At 42.9% G+C, this 20,326-nt stretch overlaps 1 protein-coding gene across 3 annotated transcripts; it reads right to left on the bottom strand.

The window, feature by feature from the left end:
• Window positions 1-747: 747 nt before the first annotated feature.
• Window positions 748-16,549, bottom strand: TRIM6 (tripartite motif containing 6). 3 transcript variants are annotated; one of them, XM_025459242.3, is made up of 9 exons: window positions 16,441-16,517; window positions 15,541-15,696; window positions 8,109-8,598; window positions 7,296-7,391; window positions 6,408-6,638; window positions 3,889-3,911; window positions 2,412-2,512; window positions 2,102-2,128; window positions 748-1,879 (listed from the first exon to the last, which is right to left on the bottom strand). In XM_025459242.3, the coding sequence occupies exons 3-9, from the start codon at window positions 8,529-8,531 to the stop codon at window positions 1,317-1,319; spliced, it is 1,464 nt and encodes a 487-aa protein (XP_025315027.1). In that variant the 5' UTR covers window positions 8,532-8,598; window positions 15,541-15,696; window positions 16,441-16,517; the 3' UTR covers window positions 748-1,316. The 3 variants fall into 3 exon arrangements, with proteins under 3 accessions (XP_025315027.1, XP_048954809.1, XP_025315029.1); XM_049098852.1 differs by having other exon boundaries at window positions 2,412-2,509; XM_025459244.3 differs by lacking the exon at window positions 15,541-15,696 and having other exon boundaries at window positions 16,441-16,549.
• Window positions 16,550-20,326: the final 3,777 nt, after the last annotated feature.

The following is a 20,326-nucleotide window of genomic DNA, read 5'->3' as shown; positions in this document are numbered from 1 at the left end:
CTTTCCCTGTGTCTCTCATGAATAAATAAATAAAATATTAAAAAAAAAAAAAAAGAACTCAATAGCCACAGGTAGCTCTTGGCTACCATATTGGACAGTAGCTCTAGTCAGCTCCTTGGTATTTGTTTCCACTCTCACAGCCACCTCCTAATTTCTTTTACAGTTGGCTCAAAAGCATATAGCACCTCTAGCAAAGCCATTGCAGCTCATTCACAGGCTGCTCACATTTGAGCATAAAGAAAGGGGGAGACACTGGAAAAAGTCATTCTCTTCCTAAAAGTGCTTTATATTATTTTCTTTGTATGTTTTCCTCCCATTCTGAGAGAAAAATCTATATTCGATCATCATTTTCTTTTCCCTTTTTTCTACTTCAATGAATTTGGGAAATTTGCTTTAAATTTTCAATTACTAATCTTAAATTTTTAAATCCATAAAGGCTGCAGTGAAAACTGAAGTTAAAATTTGATTTAAAGCCACCAAAATTAACATTATAATGGTTTTTAGCACTCAATCCTATATATACTTACACAAGGGATCCCTGGGTAGCACAGCGGTTTAGCGTCTGCCTTTGGCCCAGGGCATGATCCTGGAGATCCAGGATCGAATCCCACATCAGGCTCCCAGTGCATGGAGCCTGCTTCTCCCTCTGCCTATGTCTCTGCCTCTCTCTCTCTCTCTCTCTGTGTGTGACTATCATAAATAAATAAAAAATAATAAAAAAAAACCTATACTTACACAAAAGTATAGTAATTTTTTTGCTCATTTATTGCATTTTACAAAACCTGACATCGGTGTTACAACACTGTAACATTATAGGTCGCTTTTTTTCATCAATGGGGATGGTAATGAAACCCACACAATATACTAGCAAAAACAAATCCATTATTGCATATGAGGAATAATGATTTATTTCAGGACTTTGTGTTGCATTTAAAAATGGAAACAAATCAATGTATTCCAATGACAGAATAAACAGGGCACAGGATTATATCAATAATTATGGACAGTATCTATTGAAATTCAATTTTCCATTCAGTGCAGAAGATGATAGCAAATTAATAGAAAAGAACTTCCTAAATTTGATCCCATGAATCAACGGTAATGGTAAAATGTTGAAAGCTACCCTCACCCATCTCAATATTGGTAATTAATCATTCAGGGATGTTCACAATCACCTCTGGGTATATTTTGGCACTGAATAAATGTTTGAAGGGAAGGGTGTGAGAACGCAGGAAAACAGAAGTGCAGAAAGACTGAGATACAGATGAATCTTATTAGAGGGTCCTGCTCAGATATGGGTGGAGATAGCAGAATGTTCAAGAGCTTGGGCGACGCAGGGTCATTGGGACTACACAGTTGCAAGGATTGAAATATGGAGAAAGGGTGGTAGGAAAGTAATATTTAGAGAAAGTATAGATGGGAAAGCCATGGTTTGTGACATTATAAAAGGAAACAGTGCCGGCCTCGTAGTCTAAGAAAACCCCAACACGGCGAGGGGGTACCATCATGGAGAGGAGCAGGGAAGTAGAAGATTCCTCATAGGCTCTATATTCATGTTTATGATGGAGCCCAATCACCCAGTATCCACTCTGAGGTTGATATCTGGAGTAGACATTTCGATTGTTCGTAAACTGGCTGAAACAGTACGTTGGTCCCACTGAATTACTGCACACCCCCAGGATCCAGTCAGTCTTCTTGGCCACATCTACCTCCCAGTAATGTTTCCCAGAGGAGAAGTGCTGAGAGCCCAGGATACCACAGTCATAATGCTCTTCCAGGTAAGACGCAGATAGCTTGGCACCCACAAATCTCACCTGTCTTCGGTTTTTAGACATGACGAGATTTAAGTTAGCCGTGTGTGGATTCAGAGTCACGTCCACTGTGGGAAAAGGTACAACATCAGCAGATAAGGATGGGTACATGGGTCATAAGACACAGGGAAGAGGAAACACAGAAGTGGAGGAATGGAACTATGTGGGGGGTTGGAGAGATGGTACTAACACCTTGTAGTTGAGAGTGTGTGTGGGTATGTCTGAGTGGGAGGAGCAGGTGAGAAAGGCCAAGGACATTTCAGCTCAGAGAGGCCATGGTTGTTACTTACCCCAGTAGCTCTGGACATCCGTCAGTTCTGTAATGATAAACAGAGTCAATTATGTTATACAGAATGGACAGTTTCAGGTCGGCTGTCTCCCCCTTATTGAGGGGTGAAGCAGGAAATTCTATAATGATGCAAGCTGGCCATCTCGTTCCGCCTTATATATGAACTGCATCTTCTTCAGCATGGTTATGTCCCTCTCTCTCTGATCTCTCTCTGCACTGCTATTACCAAATACCAACTCTACACTCCATTCTATGTATTGCTGAGGCTACAATAATTTCACATCCAAAAGCTGTCCCCTGAATCTCCTCACCTCTAAACACTCGCAGCATCTTTTTCAGATCTGGAACTCGAAACATACTCTTCAGCTTGGTAGGGAGAGCTTCTGGCTTCTTTAGGGTCCAGAACTCACTTCTAGAGAGAATAGACCTTATGAATCTCCTACACTGCTGGCCTTGGGTTCCTCCAACACCCATCTTCCCCATCAACCAGGCCCCTGGGAGAACTTCAGCATTCTCTCCTAAAGAAAATGAGCAACGTTCTGCAAAGAGCTCTGGCACTAGAACTGGAAGACCTGGACTAGAAACTAGCTTCTCACCATCTGTGCAAACTTGGATAAGATCTAACCTTTCAAAGACTCATTTTGGTTTGCTTGTTTTGTTTTTTTGTTTTTGTTTTTTGTTTTTTATAAAACACAATAATTTTCCCTTCTCTCTCTACATCCTAGGACTATATAAAATAATGGGCTGGGAAATATTTTTCTACCTCTAAAAAAGATACAAAATGTTTACAATGTCAATGTCATCTTAAAGGTCTAGTATAACGGACTGGAGATGTGTGTGTTGACAGGGAGAACACCAGGAAACTGCTGCTGGGGCTCTGAGAGTATCGAGTAAAGGGCTTCATTGTGAAGAGTGAGTTAGGCCTTAGGCTCTCCTAAAGGCTTAGGGAGAAAGGCCTGCAGAACAGTGTTTTAGGAGGGAATATCTCTGTCTCTGGGAATATCATGCCAGTTGGAGAAAGAAGACATCTTTATCTCCAAGCCAAGAGTGAATATTTCAGAAGGGACAATGGACTCTGTGTTTCATGTGTCTATGAGGAGCTGAAAGGTACAGGTGTGTGGGCAACCTTAGATGTCATCTTGATGGATGAGATTCTAGAGTATGGGAGAAAGAAGAGAACATGTTTTGTTTCAAGGCCAAAACCAATCTTCTCAAGACCTTGTCTATGTTTTTCCTGGAATTGAAAAAAAAAAAAAGGAAGTCTGAGGAGAAAAAGGTAGTAAGGCCTGGACTTTTCAAAAGCCAAAAGAGAAAGGGAAATTGAAGCGAAATGCCCCAGGTGTTGTATTTTGGACCTTGGAAAACACAGATGGGAAATTTCCCTCTGATAATATAGATGGACAAAGAAAAGCTGTGTAGTTTGAGGTAACTATAAGCTACTAGAATCTGGGTTGGAAACATCCAAAGTTTTGTGGCAATGGAGTCCGGTCATGGGATACTAGGGGAGTTAATGATACTGCAATTTTTATTCTTAAGAACACTACTGTCCCCAATTTGTGACCAATCCCCCCTTCATCCAAATTCTCTTACCATAGAAACCAAGTCATTCCCTTTATTTTGGGGAACCCAAAAATTCTTATGATGAGCAACTCAAGGCATCACAGTCCTATATCTTCCCTGCCTTGTGATTTTTCTTTTTTCCTTTTCCACTGCCCACAAGATAACTCTATGGGTGCAGAAATCCTTGTCAATCCAAGGGGACCATTCTGTGTTCTCTCCTACACATACCTTTTCATGACATCACTCACATCCTAGGAAGGAAAGAGAAATGTTAAGCTAAAGAGTAATAGAATAGGCCTCACCCGTTAATAGCCTCATCCATATTCCTTATCCCATTCCCACCACCCCATGATATGATGGGAATAAAAAAGGACCCAAACTGGAGGCCACAAAGTAGATTAAGAACTCAGAGCAGACTGTCCCTGAGACTTTAATGTAGGGATGTCAGGAAATGATTCAACTCATTCATTAGTACCTTTATTTTGATGATAGGGTGTGTGCGTAATGTTAAATATGCACACTATCTATTAGAACTAGAGAATCCCACATGATTAAGTCATCATTTCTGTCCTTGAGATGCTTACATTCTGATTGCTAAGGATACAAGAGCCTTAAATGTGGTTATTTCTCAAACTTTACCTCCTCTCACCCTCAATGCTATCCTTTCTGACCTCATCTAGTTTTCTTGATTTCGACACACACTCATATTCATGGTTTCTAAATCTGTACTTCCACTCAGATGTCTCTCATATATGCCAGCAAGAGAGCTATCGGCACCACAAACTCAAAACGCTTAAAAAAAAAAAAAAAAAACCTTACTTTTCCTGCAATGGTGAAGTCTCTTATCTTCAATCTTCCTCAGTGTTGCCAGGATCCATTTAATCACCCAATTTAGACAAAGTATGATTCTAAAAACTACGTCATATTCACTTTGATGTCCCATCTCAGATCAAGCCAGTCCGTTTCACACTCATAACTTCTTTTAGCCACCTGCTCTTCACTGTCATCACTGCCACCATGGCCTTTCTGGAGCAGAGCCTCCCGCTTGGTCCTCATAGCTTCTGCTCTATGCACCACATTGACTGAAAGGACGGACAATGGCTTGATCTATGTAACGTGGCAATAACTATTTTCTGTGTTGGGCCTATTTTGGGTGGCATTTGACAGAAACACAACTCAAACTGGTTTGAATATGGAAAGCAATAGAGGGGGTGGATGTGTCAATTTACACCAAATACCTAGGATTGGATCAGCCTTAAGGCATGGCTTACTGAGGAACTCAATGGCCAAATCTAGGTGCCACTTCATGTCTCCTTCTCTTCCGTTAGCTTTATTCTCAAGGGTCACATTCTGATACTTGAAAGCCACAGGCTGGCATGGGCTATCAAATCTAACATGCAACAATGTCACATCGATACAAAAAAGGGGAGGAAGAAAGTATTTGTGCTGAGCGAGCTCTAGAAAACCTGACTGTGGAACAGCACTCAGGTTAAAACACCCATAAGGCAGTCATACAAACAGATGTGAGAGTCTAGACAGGTCCTGTCGAATGATATAAATGGATGAGCCCTTTGCACTTATGGAGCAATTTTTACAGCTTGAAGAGTCTGTGGAGGGGCTCAAGTGGGGGCAGGGAGAAGCATCAGGGCAACCCAATATCCAGGCTGAAGAAAAAGGACAAGAAAAATAAAATGAAGCAGTGCGTGGGAAAAGGTCCAATAGGTAGAATGTAGCTACTCCATGACCCTAATACTAGGACCCAAGGATAAGTAACTAGGACTAATTATTCTACCAATAAATGGAGAGCAAGAGGAAAGCAAGAAAGCAAACAGAAAATAAGGAATAGCCTGAATGTTCCAGAATGTTGAAACTACATCCAGTCTCCAGTCACACTAGTCATTCTATGCAGAAATCACCCGCTCAGATTTCAACTTTGGTTCAAGCTCCTGTATCAAATATCTCCAAACTGACACCTTGTACTCTCCAGGCACACACACATGCATACACACACCCCAGTACACACGTCCCAGAGCTCAGTCTTCTTTGTGTCTTAAAAAGACCCATTCAAACTTCTTTTACATGTTAAATGATTTTGCCCTAAAGATAGTGAAAGCAAAGAAGGACTGGTGATGACACAGAATCTCTAAGTACTTGAGCTTGGGTGTTTGCCTGTAACTAAGCTGGCTGAAAAGTACCTGACAAATCCCAACACAGCCTCAGAGTTGACAGATGCCAAATGGCCAGTGAATCTCAACAGGAGGAAGAGGGATTATGATTCCCCCAGGGACATTTGGCAATATCTAGAGGATTTTGATTGTTACAGCTGAAGAGAGATGCTACCGACATCCAGTGGGTAGAGGCCAGGGATGTTACTAAACATCCTACAAGGTACAGGGCAGTCCCTCATGGCAAGGAATTTCCAGTTCAAAATATAAACAGTGCCGAGATTGAGAAATGTTGCTCTAAAACATCAGTGGATATAACAGATCTTCTCCATAGTATCAAATAAACTTCTGGACTACCCTTTATATATAATAAATGAAAATGAGAATCCCCTAGCATTTATACCTTAATTATCCTATGTTTTACCCGTGACCTCTGCATAGTTTAATAGGCAAGAGGCACAACAGGGCCAAGCAAATCTTTTTCTTTCTCCTACCAGGTCATTAGTCCTGCATAAGAAGGGAGTGAAAGTCAGTCTCCCTTTGCCTTGACTCTCAGACTAAGGGCTCTTCCCCGAGTCTTACCTGCAGCAGCTCCATTGCTGACCCCTGACACCGAAGCTCCAGATCAGAAATGAGCTCCCTCAGTGTTTCGCTCTGCTGGACCAGCTCATTCTCAGCCTCTTCTAAAATACTCAGGCCCTTCCTCTCTTCCTCCTCCAGCTTTTTCAATTGTCGCTGCTCCTCTTTGTCCAGGATGCTTCTCAACTTATTAAATTCTGTCTGGATCCTGTGTCTCTCAGGTTCCATCTGATTCTTCAGGAACATGTAAGAGATAAAGGCTGCTCATCTGTTGAGCTTAGAGTCCCTACTCTTGGGTGGGGGTGGAGATTCAGGCTCAGCACCACTCTTCTGGCTAGGTCTCACCAGGAAAGGAGTAAAAATGGGAAGGGAGTCCCACAGAACCTGTTCTTTCCTTCTGCTTTGTCTTCAGCTCTTCCCAGACCATCAGCCCCAGGCTACCTTATCTAGGCCTCCAGGACATAGACTGTGGATCCTGGGGGAGGTCTAGATTCCAAGGCACCTCCCTGGCCTCCCAGGTCTCTGCATTGGCCTCCCCTTCCAATTTTGAATACCCAGGTGGGAATGATTGTGTGACCTGTCTTTCCAGGAGCTTCCAGAGCTTGAAACTGTAGAACAAGGTCTGGAATCAGGAATTGGGGGCTGCCAATGGTCATGGTTCCTCTCCTATGTAACCATCTTTAAAAACCTGAATTCCTGTTTGATATGTTCATTCTCTAACACCCCCTTCCCCATCCTCACCGAGAACAATGCCCTTGTTTGGAAGGGCTTCAGAAAAGAATTAGGCAAAGGGAAGCTCTTCCAGTCAAATCAGGGAACAGACAGACCCTGGGCTCCCATGCCCTGCCCTGATTCTTATCCCAGGACACCTTCAAGAAGAATCTCTCTCACCTTCCATGATGTCCTCTTCCCTATGATAACAGCTGTTAGTCTCTCAGCTTCCTGTTGCTCTTGCCTCAGCTTCCCCAGAGACTCCTGGAACTTCTCCTTAAAGAAACATCAGGGCAAGCAGGGTCAAGCACTAACTTGTCTCTGTGTCCAGAATGGAGTGAATAGGGAAGAGATTATGCTGACCTCAGAAGTCTCTCCTACCACAGCTGAAGAACTGAGAAGGCCTAAGGATCTTTTATGCACAGGGAGTGTGCATAAAGAGCCAAAGGGCATAGACTCATTTCTCTTTCCTCCCAGGGATAGAACCTGTTTATGAAGGACTTTTCTCTCACCACCACCACATCCCCCACACTCGATCATACCAAGTTATACCCTGCAGCATCCTCTACTCTTGCGGAGCAGGTCTTGAGCAGCAATGAAGAGATAAAGTCTCTACCCTTGGGCAGGGGGCATTTTCTAGGTTCATCCTCTAGGTAAATGGAAAAACTACAAAGAAATTAGATTACAGGATAAATGGGCAGCCTGGGTGGCTCAGTGGTTTAACGCCACCTTCAGCTCAGGGTGTGATCCTGGAGACCCAGGATTGAGTCCCGCGTCAGGCTTCCTGCATGGAGCCTGCTTCTCCCTCTACCTGTGTCTCTGCCTTTCTCTCTCTCGCCCGCTCTCTCTGAGAATGAGAGAATGAATTCTCTCATTTATTTATTTATTCTCATGAATAAATAAAATCTTAAAAAAAAAAATATTACAGGATAAAGAAAAGTCATCTCCTGCCAAGGCCCTGCTCTTCCCTGCCTTCTCTGTTTGGAATCCTACCTGATACTCGTGGGCAACCTCCTCCATAAGGACCGTGTGGTGACCACGGTGCTCCTGAGACCGCTCACAAAGCCAGCATATAAGCTTCCCATCCTCCTTACAGAAGAGCTGGAGCTTTTCCCCATGGTGTGCACAGAGAGTCACTTTCAGCTGCATCCCAGGGCCTAGTACCACCTCTCTGAGCCTCTCCGCTATGTTGGCCAGGTGCCGATTAGGCCGCAGGTCCCCGGGCTGGTAGCTGGTCTGACATACAGGACAGCTGCTTTCCCCGTCTTGGCCCATCACCAACTCCGTGCTATTTCCCATGATGCAAGCTTGGCAGAAGCTGTGGCCACAGTCTATGCTCACGGGTTCTGTCAGGAGCTCCAGGCAGATGGGGCAGGTCACTTCATCTCGTATGTCCACCAGGACCGCTGAAGTCATTGTAGCTTCTCCCCTGGCTCTTGCCTGCCCAGCTGGGATTTCTAAGGCACTTCTTGCTTCCAGAATCCTGGGTAGATGGGCAAACAAAAAAGGGTCAAGGTAAGAAAAGAGTGCAAATAAAGGGATGCTGAGTATCCTGGACAACTTGGCCAGATACCCGGGTAACACGGTATTCAAACCTGTTATTCACTCCAGCTCATATTAGACATCAATTTGTACTCTCGTTAGAACAAGAATTACTCCTTGTTAAATTAAAGATTTTCCTTGACTCCTACTGGATGGAGGGACCAACTGAAGCCCGTGAGAGGAGTAGCCCTGCGTGAGCCACCATCTGTTTCATCTTTTCCCATCCACCAAAACACACCCTTAGTGTTAAAAGCATCAAAACACACGGCTGCCTCAGCATGTTTGCACTTGCTGTTACTGCTTGAAGGCCCTGCACCCTAATATCCGCCTGACTGGGTGACTTCATTCCACACTCTCCTTACACGCTCCCTTATCAGAAGAGCTGACTCTGTCTAGCCTAACTAAAGCATGGCCATCCATACAATCACTCTCCATATACTAACCTGCTTGCTTTTTCTTTTCACCACCACCTAACGCATATTTTTAATTGCCTGAATCCTCCTGCTAGAATATAAGTTCTAGAAATCAGAGACTGTTTTTGTTTTTGTTTTTTTTTCCCCTGTTCATTACTATATCCTCAGAAATATCAGTGTCAGGGATCCCTGGGTGGTGCAGCGGTTTGGCGCCTGCCTTTGGCCCAGGGCGCGATCCCCGGAGACCCGGGGTCGAATCCCACGTCGGGCTCCTGGTGCATGAAGCCTGCTTCTCCCTCTGCCTGTGTCTCTGCTTCTCTCTCTCTCTCTCTGTGTGTGTGACTATCATAAATAAATAAAAATTTAAAAAAAAAGAAAAGAAATATCAGTGTCTACACACAGGTCCTCAAATTTTTTTTTTTTTTAATTTTAATTCCAGTAGACTCAACATACAGTGCTATATTAGTTTCAGGTGTATAAGGTCCTCAACTTTTGATGAATGAAAATCCAGAACTTCCTTTGTCATGAGCCTTCCCATGAGAATCATTTAGCATGAAGACACTTGCACCTTCTAACAGCTCTAACACCTTCTAACAGGTCAAAACAATGACCACAATAACTGTGAGGTAATATTTTGATTTTCATAACTATTTGTGATTTGAAAATCACATTCCCCTGCCTTCCTTATCCCTCATAGAAAAGCTCTGAAAATGAGAGTATTTTTGGCCTTTTGATAAAGCAATGGAGACATTGAGTGACATTATAAAACCAAACAGTCTGTAAGTCAGAGTTGGCAGCTGGCAGACCTAACGTGTCTACAGTCTTAGTTCAAGGCTCTGTCTGCAACCTCAGAGCTTTAACCAGACATTTGGTGGGAAAGGTGGTAAAAGTCGAACACGGACCCTTATGCATAAGGTGTGTGGAAATGAGAAAGGGCCTGTTTGATGAAGAAATTTCACCAGGGCCTGTCATAATCTTTGACAGGAGTCTCAGAGGACCCATGTTTTGGGGGGAGAGGGGAAAGATGAGGCGATGGGGGCCACATGCATTCCAGTGTAGGGCAGTCCAGAGAAAGACCTGAGGGAGATGTGTGCAGGTGGGATGGCTGGCACAAAGAGGTTTTACAGCATTTCAGGGAAGTAGTTTGGAATCACTAATGGGATAGAAGTGTAAACATGGAAGGAAGGGAGAAATGAAATATTGGCTCATGATACACATGAATGAAACTTGACAACACTAGGCCAAGTAAATGAAGCCAGACACAAAAGATCACATGTTATAGAATTCCATTTACATAAAATGTCCAGAATAGCAAACCTTAGATGTTATTTGTGGAGGGCTGATGGGAGAAAGAATGAGGATGACTGCTCATAGGTTTGAGGTTTCTTTTGGGGGGTGGTGAAAATAATGTGGAATTAGATAGTGGTGCTTGTTAGATGTATTTGTAATTATATCCCCCAAATACTGTATATCTATAAAGGGTGAATTTTATGGGATCCCTGGGTGGTGCAGCGGTTTGGCGCCTGCCTTTGGCCCAGGGCGCGATCCAGGAGACCCGGGATCGGGTCCCAAGTCGGGCTCCCGGTGCATGGAGCCTGCTTCTCCCTCTGCCTGTGTCTCTGCTTCTCTCTCTGTGTTACTATCATAAATAAATAAAAATTTTAAAAAAGGGTGAATTTTATGGCACAAGAATGGTATCTCAATTAACAAATTGTATGAGAGGGAAAAAGAATAGGGGAAGACTACCATGACCTCCGGTTCAGTGCTCTCCTAAGCCCTGAGCTTGTACACAAAGCATGCCATGGGAGAGGACTGAAGAGTCAAGCATGGTTCTGCAGTTGGTGTGGAGAGATAATGATGCATGAAGGTATTCATTTCAAGAATAGTAATAGGAAGGTAGAAAATCATCATCAATACCATTTTCTGATCAGTTCTTCTGTGCTAGGCAATGGCTGAACGCTTTACAGACCTTGAACGAGCAAATCCCACAGTAATTCTATCAGTGAGGTTTAATAACACCTATTTTATGAAAGTGAAAAGTGAAATTCTTAAGGAAGTATTTAACTGCCAAATGTCTCAGAATGAGTAAGTGACAAAGTAAAAACTACAATCCAGTTTTATGCAGCTCCAAATCTCAGGTTATTAACTAGTGACCTGTCTGGTCCTTAAAGGGAGAGAATGCTTTCTTCATGCTACCCATGCCACATGCACGGGCGCTCAGATCATGATGTGACTGATGCTTTTCTCATTTTTAGGCTGTGCTGATTCATGATACCATGTTCCATTTCTCTTAACACTTAAAAGCATCCGATACCTCTTCTTAAGTTATCTGCAAGCTCCCTCCCCAGCCCAACTTGGCTTTATTCTTGGCAGCACATCCCATAGACCTAGGCTGCTTCCTTTTCCCTGGCAGTTTAGGGCAGAAAAGAAGGCACTGGTGCTAGAGTAACATAGACCTAGGTCTAAATCCTGAATTAATCGGTATCTAGCTTTAGAACACTGAAATGTTTCCTGATCTGAGCTGTGGCTTCATCCTTTGTGCATTGCCGAAATCAATTCCTCCCTTAGGAGTATAATTGTGAAAATTATCTGAGCCAATGCATAGAATAGTCTCAATAAAAACTAATTATGGCTACACTTATGCTGGCACTGCTCTCTGATCCTTCAATGCTCTTAACCTGTCACCATGAGGAAAAGGGCTTCTTAATATTTTTACTGGGGACAGAGCCAAGTCTGGTAGACAGATAGCTCTATATAAGTATCTGTTACAAGAATTCATCATTCACTTTCTTATCCCTTTTCATTTCTTCTTACTTCTTTTGGACTTAGGAGAAAAATCCACTATTTCAATTCATAACAAGATTTAACTCGATGGCATTTAAGGATAATGTGAGAAAGCCTCCTGACCTGTGCCAGTTAGTCTGTGTGTGCTTGGGACAAGGTCAGTTAAGAAAGCTAGAATCTTCTCTAACTACACAACTAGAGATGCTATAACTTTCTCTAACTTTATTGTTTGTGAATTAAAATAGATGTTCTCATTGGAAAACACCATTTCAGGCAGCCCAGGTGGCTCAGCAGTATAGCTCCACCTTCAGCCCAGGATGTGATCCTGGAGACCCAGGATCCAGTCCCACGTCCCACATCAGGCTCCGGGCATGGAGCCTGCTTCTCCCTCTGCCTGTGTCTGTGCCCCTCTCTCTCTGTGTCTCTCTCATGAATAAATAAATAAAATCTTAAAAAAAAAAAAAAGAAAGAAAAACACTATTTCTCATTATTAGAAGCTTTCAGTTGTTAAGTTATATTACCATTGTCTTAAATCACAATGAGAATTTTTTAAAGACATCTTCCTATGTATATATGTATAGAGTGAGTGAGTGTGCGTTTCCCCCATTTGATCACTTTCCTTGAAAGCCATTTGTTCTGCTTGCCTAGCTGGAGTCTTGTCTGGGACATTAAAGAACCAACTCACAGGGACGCCTGGGTGGCTCAGCGGTTGAACGCCTGCCTTGGGCCCTGGGCGTGATCCCACATCCCAGTTCTGGGCTCAAGTCCCGCATTGGGCTCCCTGCATGGAGCCTGCTTCTCCCTCTGCCTGTGTCTCTGCCTCTCTCTGTCTCTCATGAATAAATAAAATGAAAAGAAAAAAGAAAAGAAAAAGAAAAGAAAGAAAAGAAAAAAGAAAGAAAGAAAGAAAAGAGAAAAGAAAGAAAAGAAAAGAAAAGAAAAGAAAGAAAAGAAAGAAAAGAAAAGAAAAGAAAAGAAAAGAAAAGAAAAGAAAAGAAAAGAAAGAAAAGAAAAGAAAAAAAGAAAAGAAAGAAAAGGAGTATCTGGCCCTTTTGAAAAAAAAAATAATAAAGAACAAACTCACAAATACACTACCTAGTTGAAGGCATGCTAGCTACCCCTAGGATCCCAGTTGAGACCTTTATGTACAGAATAGGCCATGGGGCATTTCTGCATCATAAGTGCAATGCAATAATACCAAAAGCTGGAAATAATTCATAGGGGCACCTGGGTGGCTCAGTGGTTGAGCGCCTGCCGTTGGCTCAGGTGGTGGGGTATACCTCAGGGTCCTGGTACCAAGTCCCACATCATGCTCCCTACAGGGAGCCTGCATCTCACTCTGCCTGTGTCTCTCATGAATGAATAAAATAAAATCTCATAAATAAATAAATAAAAATAATTCATAAAACCAATAACTGGTAAATGAACAGACTGTGGTATATCCATACAATGGCATTTTACCAAACATAAAATCGAACTGATACTTAAAAACAAGTAAATCTCAAAAGCATGATACAAAGGGAAAGAAACTAGATTCCAAAGGTAAATTATTATAGGATTCCATTTATACGAAACTCTAGAAAATAAACGAAACTATCCTATTTCAAAAACAGACTAGTGGATGCCAAGCCCAAGGCTGTGGGAAGGGGATTAACTCCAACACAAGGAACTTTTGGGGGTGATGGAAATGTCCTATATATATGACTGTGTTTGTGAATGCACAACTGTATACATAATAAAACTCACAGAATTGTATGCTTAAAGTTGATTTAATAGATGTAAATTATAACTCATTAGGGCTGAAGAAAACAGAACAAAGAAGAAACATATTTAGAAAAGTTGAAGGCTTGGTTTTCTGATCTTCTACGCATAAATTAGAACTGAGCTGTCAAATATGGTAGCCACTTGAAATGAACATCCAAAATGTGGCTAGTCAAAAATGAGATATATTATGCATCAACTATACACCAGATTTCAAAGAACTTGTTAGAAAAACAAATCACCTAAAACATATCATTAACAGCTTTTGTATTGATTATACATCCTAATATTTTATATTATTGATGTATTGAGTTAAATAAAATATATTCAAATCAATTTCACCTGTTTCTTCTTTTTTTAGGCCACCAGGAAATTTAAAATTATAAATGTGGCCCCATGATATTTCTATTATTTCTTTCCATCTAATGCAGTACTATAGATATTCAAGACAGAGAAAGAATTTTGAGCAGAAAAGATGCTGTAAGAGTTAACGTCTCTTGTCAAAGGGTTTAAAGTTGAGGCTGGAGAAAGAAATTTGAAGGAGGGGAACATACAGTTAGCATGTTTGACTAACCCTTGCCCACATCCCAGAAGGCCTTTGACTGCCTGTATCAACAGAGCGAGCCCAGAGGAGAAAAGGCAGGTCAGCTCAGCCTTCCACGGAGGCCTGTCTCAAGAGCAGTGTGGTTCGACCAGGAGATGACAGCCTGGCTGTGAGAGGAGCAGTTCCCAGAGCCCAAAATGCCAGAGCCCTGTGGATCACATTTGCAAATGAAAGAGCCCAAATTCAAGACCGAGTGGAACTATTAAATCAGAAGCAGATGCCTGAAAAACAATGTCAGGTGATGGCGGAACTACCAGCATTGGCGTCCAGTGGAGCTCTTTATGCAGAATCTCAGCCTCATCTGGGCCAATTCAGTTTCTGCAAGTCAATAAAGATCTCCAGGTGACGCCTATGCACATCAAGGTTTCAGAAGCCTGGTTTTACAGAACGGCGCTTCCTTTCCAGGCAGATGCGATTTAGGGGCAAAATAGCTGGAAAGGGGCAGGGGGAGAGGAAGAGTCAGAGGACGGGCCAATGGTTAGATCTGAAGCATCCAATAGAAGCTCACAAGTCAGTATCAAAAGGACTTCAGAATTAAAGTCAGCGACTCGGGAGGGAACACTAGAGACTAGCCCAGGCTGTGGGCTCAGAATGAGTTAGAAATAAGATGGGCAAGACTAACCCCCCAGCTCGGAACTCTACTGAAAATGCAGTAAAAACCTGAACAGGTGGAAACTGCATTCATAAGTAAGTTTGGTTTCTCGTACTTAGGGAATAATTATATATATATATATATATATATATATATATATATATATATATTTATTTATTTACCTTTGTGTAGGGTTCAATTCTACTTTAACCTATTATCTGGAATGGATAATCTGAAAGGTGGCACTTGATAAATATTGGAATTGGAACACAACCAGCTTCAAATTCTTTTTTAAAAGTACCTCAAAAGAATCTCTATCCCAAGCATTTCGGAAATTTATAATTACTTTGCAAATTCTTAAACTACTGTCCCGCACAAGTTGTCATCTTCTCCCTGAGTCTTAGATAATCCATTAACTGAGGGGTTTTTTTTTTAAAGAATTGTTCCCAAAGTTCTTATTTCTCCCTGCATTTGTGATATTCCACTTGTAATTTCCAATTTTTAAAACTCGTTATATTTTCACTTGCTTAGAGGTCAGTCATATTCTTCTTCATCATAGCGCATTTTAACATATTTTATTGCCCACTCTCTTCTTGCAAAAATTGTTCTGACTGCAATTTTCTAAAAGGTCGGCGTTGACTTGGTCAAGAATAATGACCTGATTTGCTAATTTACTATTTGTCAGGAAGTCGCCTGTGTGTTTCAACCTCTCCCTCGCTTAATGCTCACCAAAACTCCAGGGTGTAAGTATCACTCGGTCCATTTTGCAGATGGGAGAAACGGAAGCTCAAAGACGTCCGTGTCCGAGGCAGAATTTGGCCACAGGCGGTTCTTCAGCCACCGTTTCTGCCTCCATTGACTGATTTTGTCCCTAATCTCGCGGAGCTCATTCGCAATGAGGATGAAAAAGAAATAAAAATTATCTATATCGTGAGCTCAGGAAGGGAAGGGGCCTCCTATCTTGGTCTACTGCCGTCTCCCCTCCGCCAGGAGTGACAGTAAGTGGCCCGTCACGGACGGGCAGGCGTGACCCGCACAGCTCCAGCATGAGATGCCCCAGGGGGCCCAGAGGTGAGCGGCCCCGGGCGGTCAAGACCCCCCACTCCCCGCCCCCAGCAGTTTTGAGTAGATGGGGAGGCCCAGGGGCGCGCGGGCCTGCTCCCTTCCCAGGAGGGCCGCGCTGCAGGGCCAGGCCTTGCACAGGCCCGCGGCCCCGGCGAGCCGGAAGGCTCACCACCCCCAGCTCCCTGGAGAGCTCAGGCCCTCCCGGGTGGAGGGTAAGCGGTGTCACTTCCTGGGGCCGAGCGCAGCGACGGGGGAGGGGTGCTGACCTGGGCGCCCCGGCCGGTCCCACGGTTTGCGCTCCTTGGCGACCTCAAAACTTGCAGCCCGGCCTCCCTCACCTCCCGCGGCCCCGGGTCCCCGCGCTGCGCACAGACCGCCCAGGGCTGCCGACCGGCGCGTGGCCGGGCCTTCCGAGCTCCCCGGCCAAACTCGAGGCCGCTCAAAACCAGAGGTCTCCGTCACCCTTGCCCGCCCGCGATCCCCGAGACCCAGCCTGCAGGGCGGCTCGAACTCGGCGCCGGCGGGGACGGCGCGGCGGGCCAGGAGGCGGACAGGCTCACTCACCTGCACCTGGGGCCTGGAGCCGAGCCGAGGTCCCGCAGCCGCGGCCGCCCGCACCCAAGCCGAGACTCCGCGCCCAGGGGCGGGGCGCCGACAGCCAGGGCTGCTGATAGGGCCGACCTGGCCGCGCGGGCCCCGCGCCCCGGGGGTGTGGTCGCCGGGGCCCCACCTGCCCGCGGGGGCGCTGTTGCGCTTACCTGTGCGCCGCAGCTCTGCGGCCTTGGAGAGCACCTGAGCGCCAGGCACGGCGCTTGCAAACTGCCTCCACTTGAGTTTTCCGACCTCCCGTCAGTGTTGAGGGACGCTGATAATACGCCTGTTAATTAAAATGTCTGAATAAAAATATCTAAACTTAGAGGAGTAGGTAAAGAAAACCACTTCGCACCATAATGGTATGTTTTGCAAGAACATCATTAAAATTTACTAAGTTAAAAATTGCATCTGTGATTTTTTTTTTTTTTTTTTTTTTTTAAGAGGGGAGCCTGGGTGGCTCAGGCGGTAAAGAGCCTTTGGCTCAGGTCATGATCCCAGTGTCTTGGGATGGAGGCCTCGCATCAGGCTCCCTGCGCACTGGGAAGCCTGCTCCTCCCTCCCCCTCTGCAGCTCCTCCTGCTTGTGCTCGCACACACACTCTCTCTGTGTCAAATAAAATAAAAGTCTTTTTTTTTTTTTTAATTGTATCTGTGATTTTAACCTATGTGACCTATGTACTCTGTGAGAGACCGTGTATATGAGTTTTCAGGTCCTTGTGAATACACGCAAAGCTTATGAAGTGTGAGAGCGGGTTTCAATGGCACAGCAACTCTTGAAAAGAAAAAGGAAGGTCAAACTTTTTGCCCTAAGGGAACGGAGGAGATGAACCTAACCTGGTCCCGGAAGTTGGGTTGGGGGAGGAGGGCTCACAGGGAGGAAGGTGTCAGATAAAAGTCAGGACAGAGGGTTAGGCAACATAGATTTTTTTCATTTAGCATACTATTTCTAAGGTTTATTATTGTTATATCACCTACGAGTACTTTATTCCTTTGATGGCTGAATCATATTCCATGGTATGGATTTTCCACGATTTGTTCATCCATTCATCAGTTTTTAGATATTCTGAATTGTTTCTACTTTTTTGGCTTTTATGAATAATATGACTGAGTTTTCTTGTACATTTTTTTATTATTATTAAACATAGGCTTTTTGTTTTTCTTGGGAATATACCTAAGGATAGAATTGCCGGATCATGTATTTACTCTTTGGAGAGTCTTCCAGACTCTTTTCCGAACTGACTGCACCATTCTACATTCCCACCAGCAGTGTAGGAGGGCTCTAATTTCTCCATTTCCTTGCCAGTATTTGTTATTCCGTGTCTTTTATAATCATCTTAGTGGGTGTGAAGTGGTATTTCAGTGGTATTTTAATTTGCATTTCCCAGAGAACTAATGGTGTTCAGCATCTTTTCATACACGTTACTGCCATTTGCATATCTTCTTTGGAGAAATGTCTATTCAGAGCCTTTGCCTGTTTTTTTTTTTTAATAGATTGTCATTTTAGTATTGAGTTCTTTTTTTTTTTTTAAGATTTTTATTTATTCATGAGAGACACAGTGAGAGAGAGAGAGAGAGAGAGAGGCAGGAGAAGCGGGCTCCCTGCAAGGAACCCAATGTGGGACTCGATCCTGGATCCTGAGATCATACCCTGGGCCAAAGGCAGACACTCAACTGCTGAGCCACCCAGGTGTCCCTGGTATTAAGAGTTCTATACATATTCTAGATGCAATCCTTTATGAATTCTATGATTTGTAAATATTTTTTTCCCACACTAGGGATTGTCTCTTCATTTTCTTGATTGCATCCTTTAGAAGAACAAGTTTTGAATTTTGATGAAAGTCGTTCTTTTGCTCCTATATATATTTTAAAGTAGTATGATTTAACTCTTATATTTAAGTTTATGATCTTTTTTTTTTGCATTTTTTTAAGATTTATTTATTTATTTATGATAGACATAGAGAGAGAGAGAGGCAGAGACACAGGAGGAGGGAGAAGCAGGCTCCATGCCGGGAGCCCGACGCAGGACTCAATCCCGGGACTCCAGGATCACGCCCTGGGCCAAAGGCAGACGCCAAACTGCTGAGCCACCCAGGGATCCCCAGGTTTATGATCTATTTTGAGTTAATTTTTATTGTGCGAGACAGAGGTCCAATTTTATTCTTTTGCATGTGGATATCCAGTTGTCCCAGGACCATATTCTTTCCCCTCTGAATTATCTTAATGTTGTTGGCAGTCCACTAAAGACCTTTAAAAGGGGTGTGTGTGATGGTACGGGGTAGGTGGGAAGTAATATGTTCTAATTTGTAAATGTCATGTAAGAAAAGATCACGTGGCAGCAGTAAGCAGGTAAAGAGGTCTGGAAATCACTAAATGCCTAAATCCAGGGAGAATAAATGTCTAGCTATTGCTTTAGTACAGAGGAAAACATGCTTAACTAGATGCTCTTGAGTTTAGTTAAAAGAGGTGTTATACTATATGTTGGCAAATTGAATTTAAATAAAAAATTAAATTAAAAGAATGGATCTGTGAAATCACTGGTTTTCTCTCCATGCAAATTGGTGATAATGTGTAGGTGGGGATTAAGGATAAATAACTCTAGATGTACATCCAGATTTCTTGCTCTCATATCTTAATGAAGGACATGAAGGAGAGATGACTTGAGAGATCAAGAATACAAGTAGGAAGAAGAGAAATATGAAGTGATGCTCAAAGGAGCACACTGAAGGAGCATCTTTCCAGGGAAAACACCTTGAAGACACAGAGCCAAGGATCAAGGAGAACGCTCAAGAGAGGGATGCCTGGGTGGCTCAGTGGTTGAGTGTCTACCATTGGCTCAGGTCGTGATCCAGGGGTCTGCCTATGTCTCTGCCTCTCTCTGTCTCTCATGAGTAAATAAATAAAATCTTAAAAAAAAAAAAAAAAAAGAAAGAAAGCTCAAGGGAGCGCTGATATTAAAGAAGTTCTGGGGCTTGTATTGAGGGGTACAAAATGGGTAAAGGGAATTAAGAATTACATACTTCCAATTACAAAATAAATGTCACAGAGTTGAAAAAGTGCAGTATAGGGAATATAGTCAATAACATATATTAACTTTGGTGGCAGATGGTGACTATGCTTATGATAGTGAGCACTGAGTAATATATAGAATTGTTGAATCACTGTGTTGTACATCTCAAACTAACAGGACATGGTATATCAGCTATACTTGAATAATATTTTTTTTAAAGGAGAAGTCTGAGGTCTGGGACCAGAAAAGATGTAAAGGAAAGATGGTATGTAGCACAAGAATAAGCTCAAAAATCATTTCATCAAAAGCTTTTTTCAACATGAGGATGAATAAATCAAACAGTGAATAATTGATTCCATTCAATACAACTTGCATTTCTTTTCCCACTTGTTTTTCTCTCAAGAGACTAGCTACTCCGAAATTGCAGGTCAAAGGCCACACTTCTTTGCTTTTTTTAAAATGCCTTTTTATCTTTCAAATGAGTCTGAGTTCTCTTAAGTTTTTCTCTTACTTTCTCTTATTTCCCCCTCAGTGTAGAACCCCTGCTTCATGCAAGCCAATCCACCCACCCTTACACTTCATAGGCCTTTAAAGATTCAGTTTTTACCCCTGAAATTCAGCTTATCACAGAAAAGATAATGAAAGAAGGAAATCCGCTTTACAAAGAAACCCTGAGAAATTCAACTTACAATTGTTTGTCTAAAATTAACTGGCATGCCAGGTACTAAATAAGTCTTGCCCTGTAATGTGTCTGCTAATTTACTTTCCATTCAATAGATATCTTCTATGGGGTTTGATTTTATTATCTTATAGGCAGTAGAAACTGCAATTATTTGTATTTTGGGTAGAC

Source organism: Canis lupus, chromosome 21 (assembly GCF_003254725.2).
Source record: "Canis lupus dingo isolate Sandy chromosome 21, ASM325472v2, whole genome shotgun sequence".
Classification (NCBI taxonomy): Eukaryota; Metazoa; Chordata; class Mammalia; order Carnivora; family Canidae; genus Canis; species Canis lupus.
Note: the sequence above shows the minus strand (reverse complement) of the source record. Positions and strands in the feature narration are given on the sequence as shown.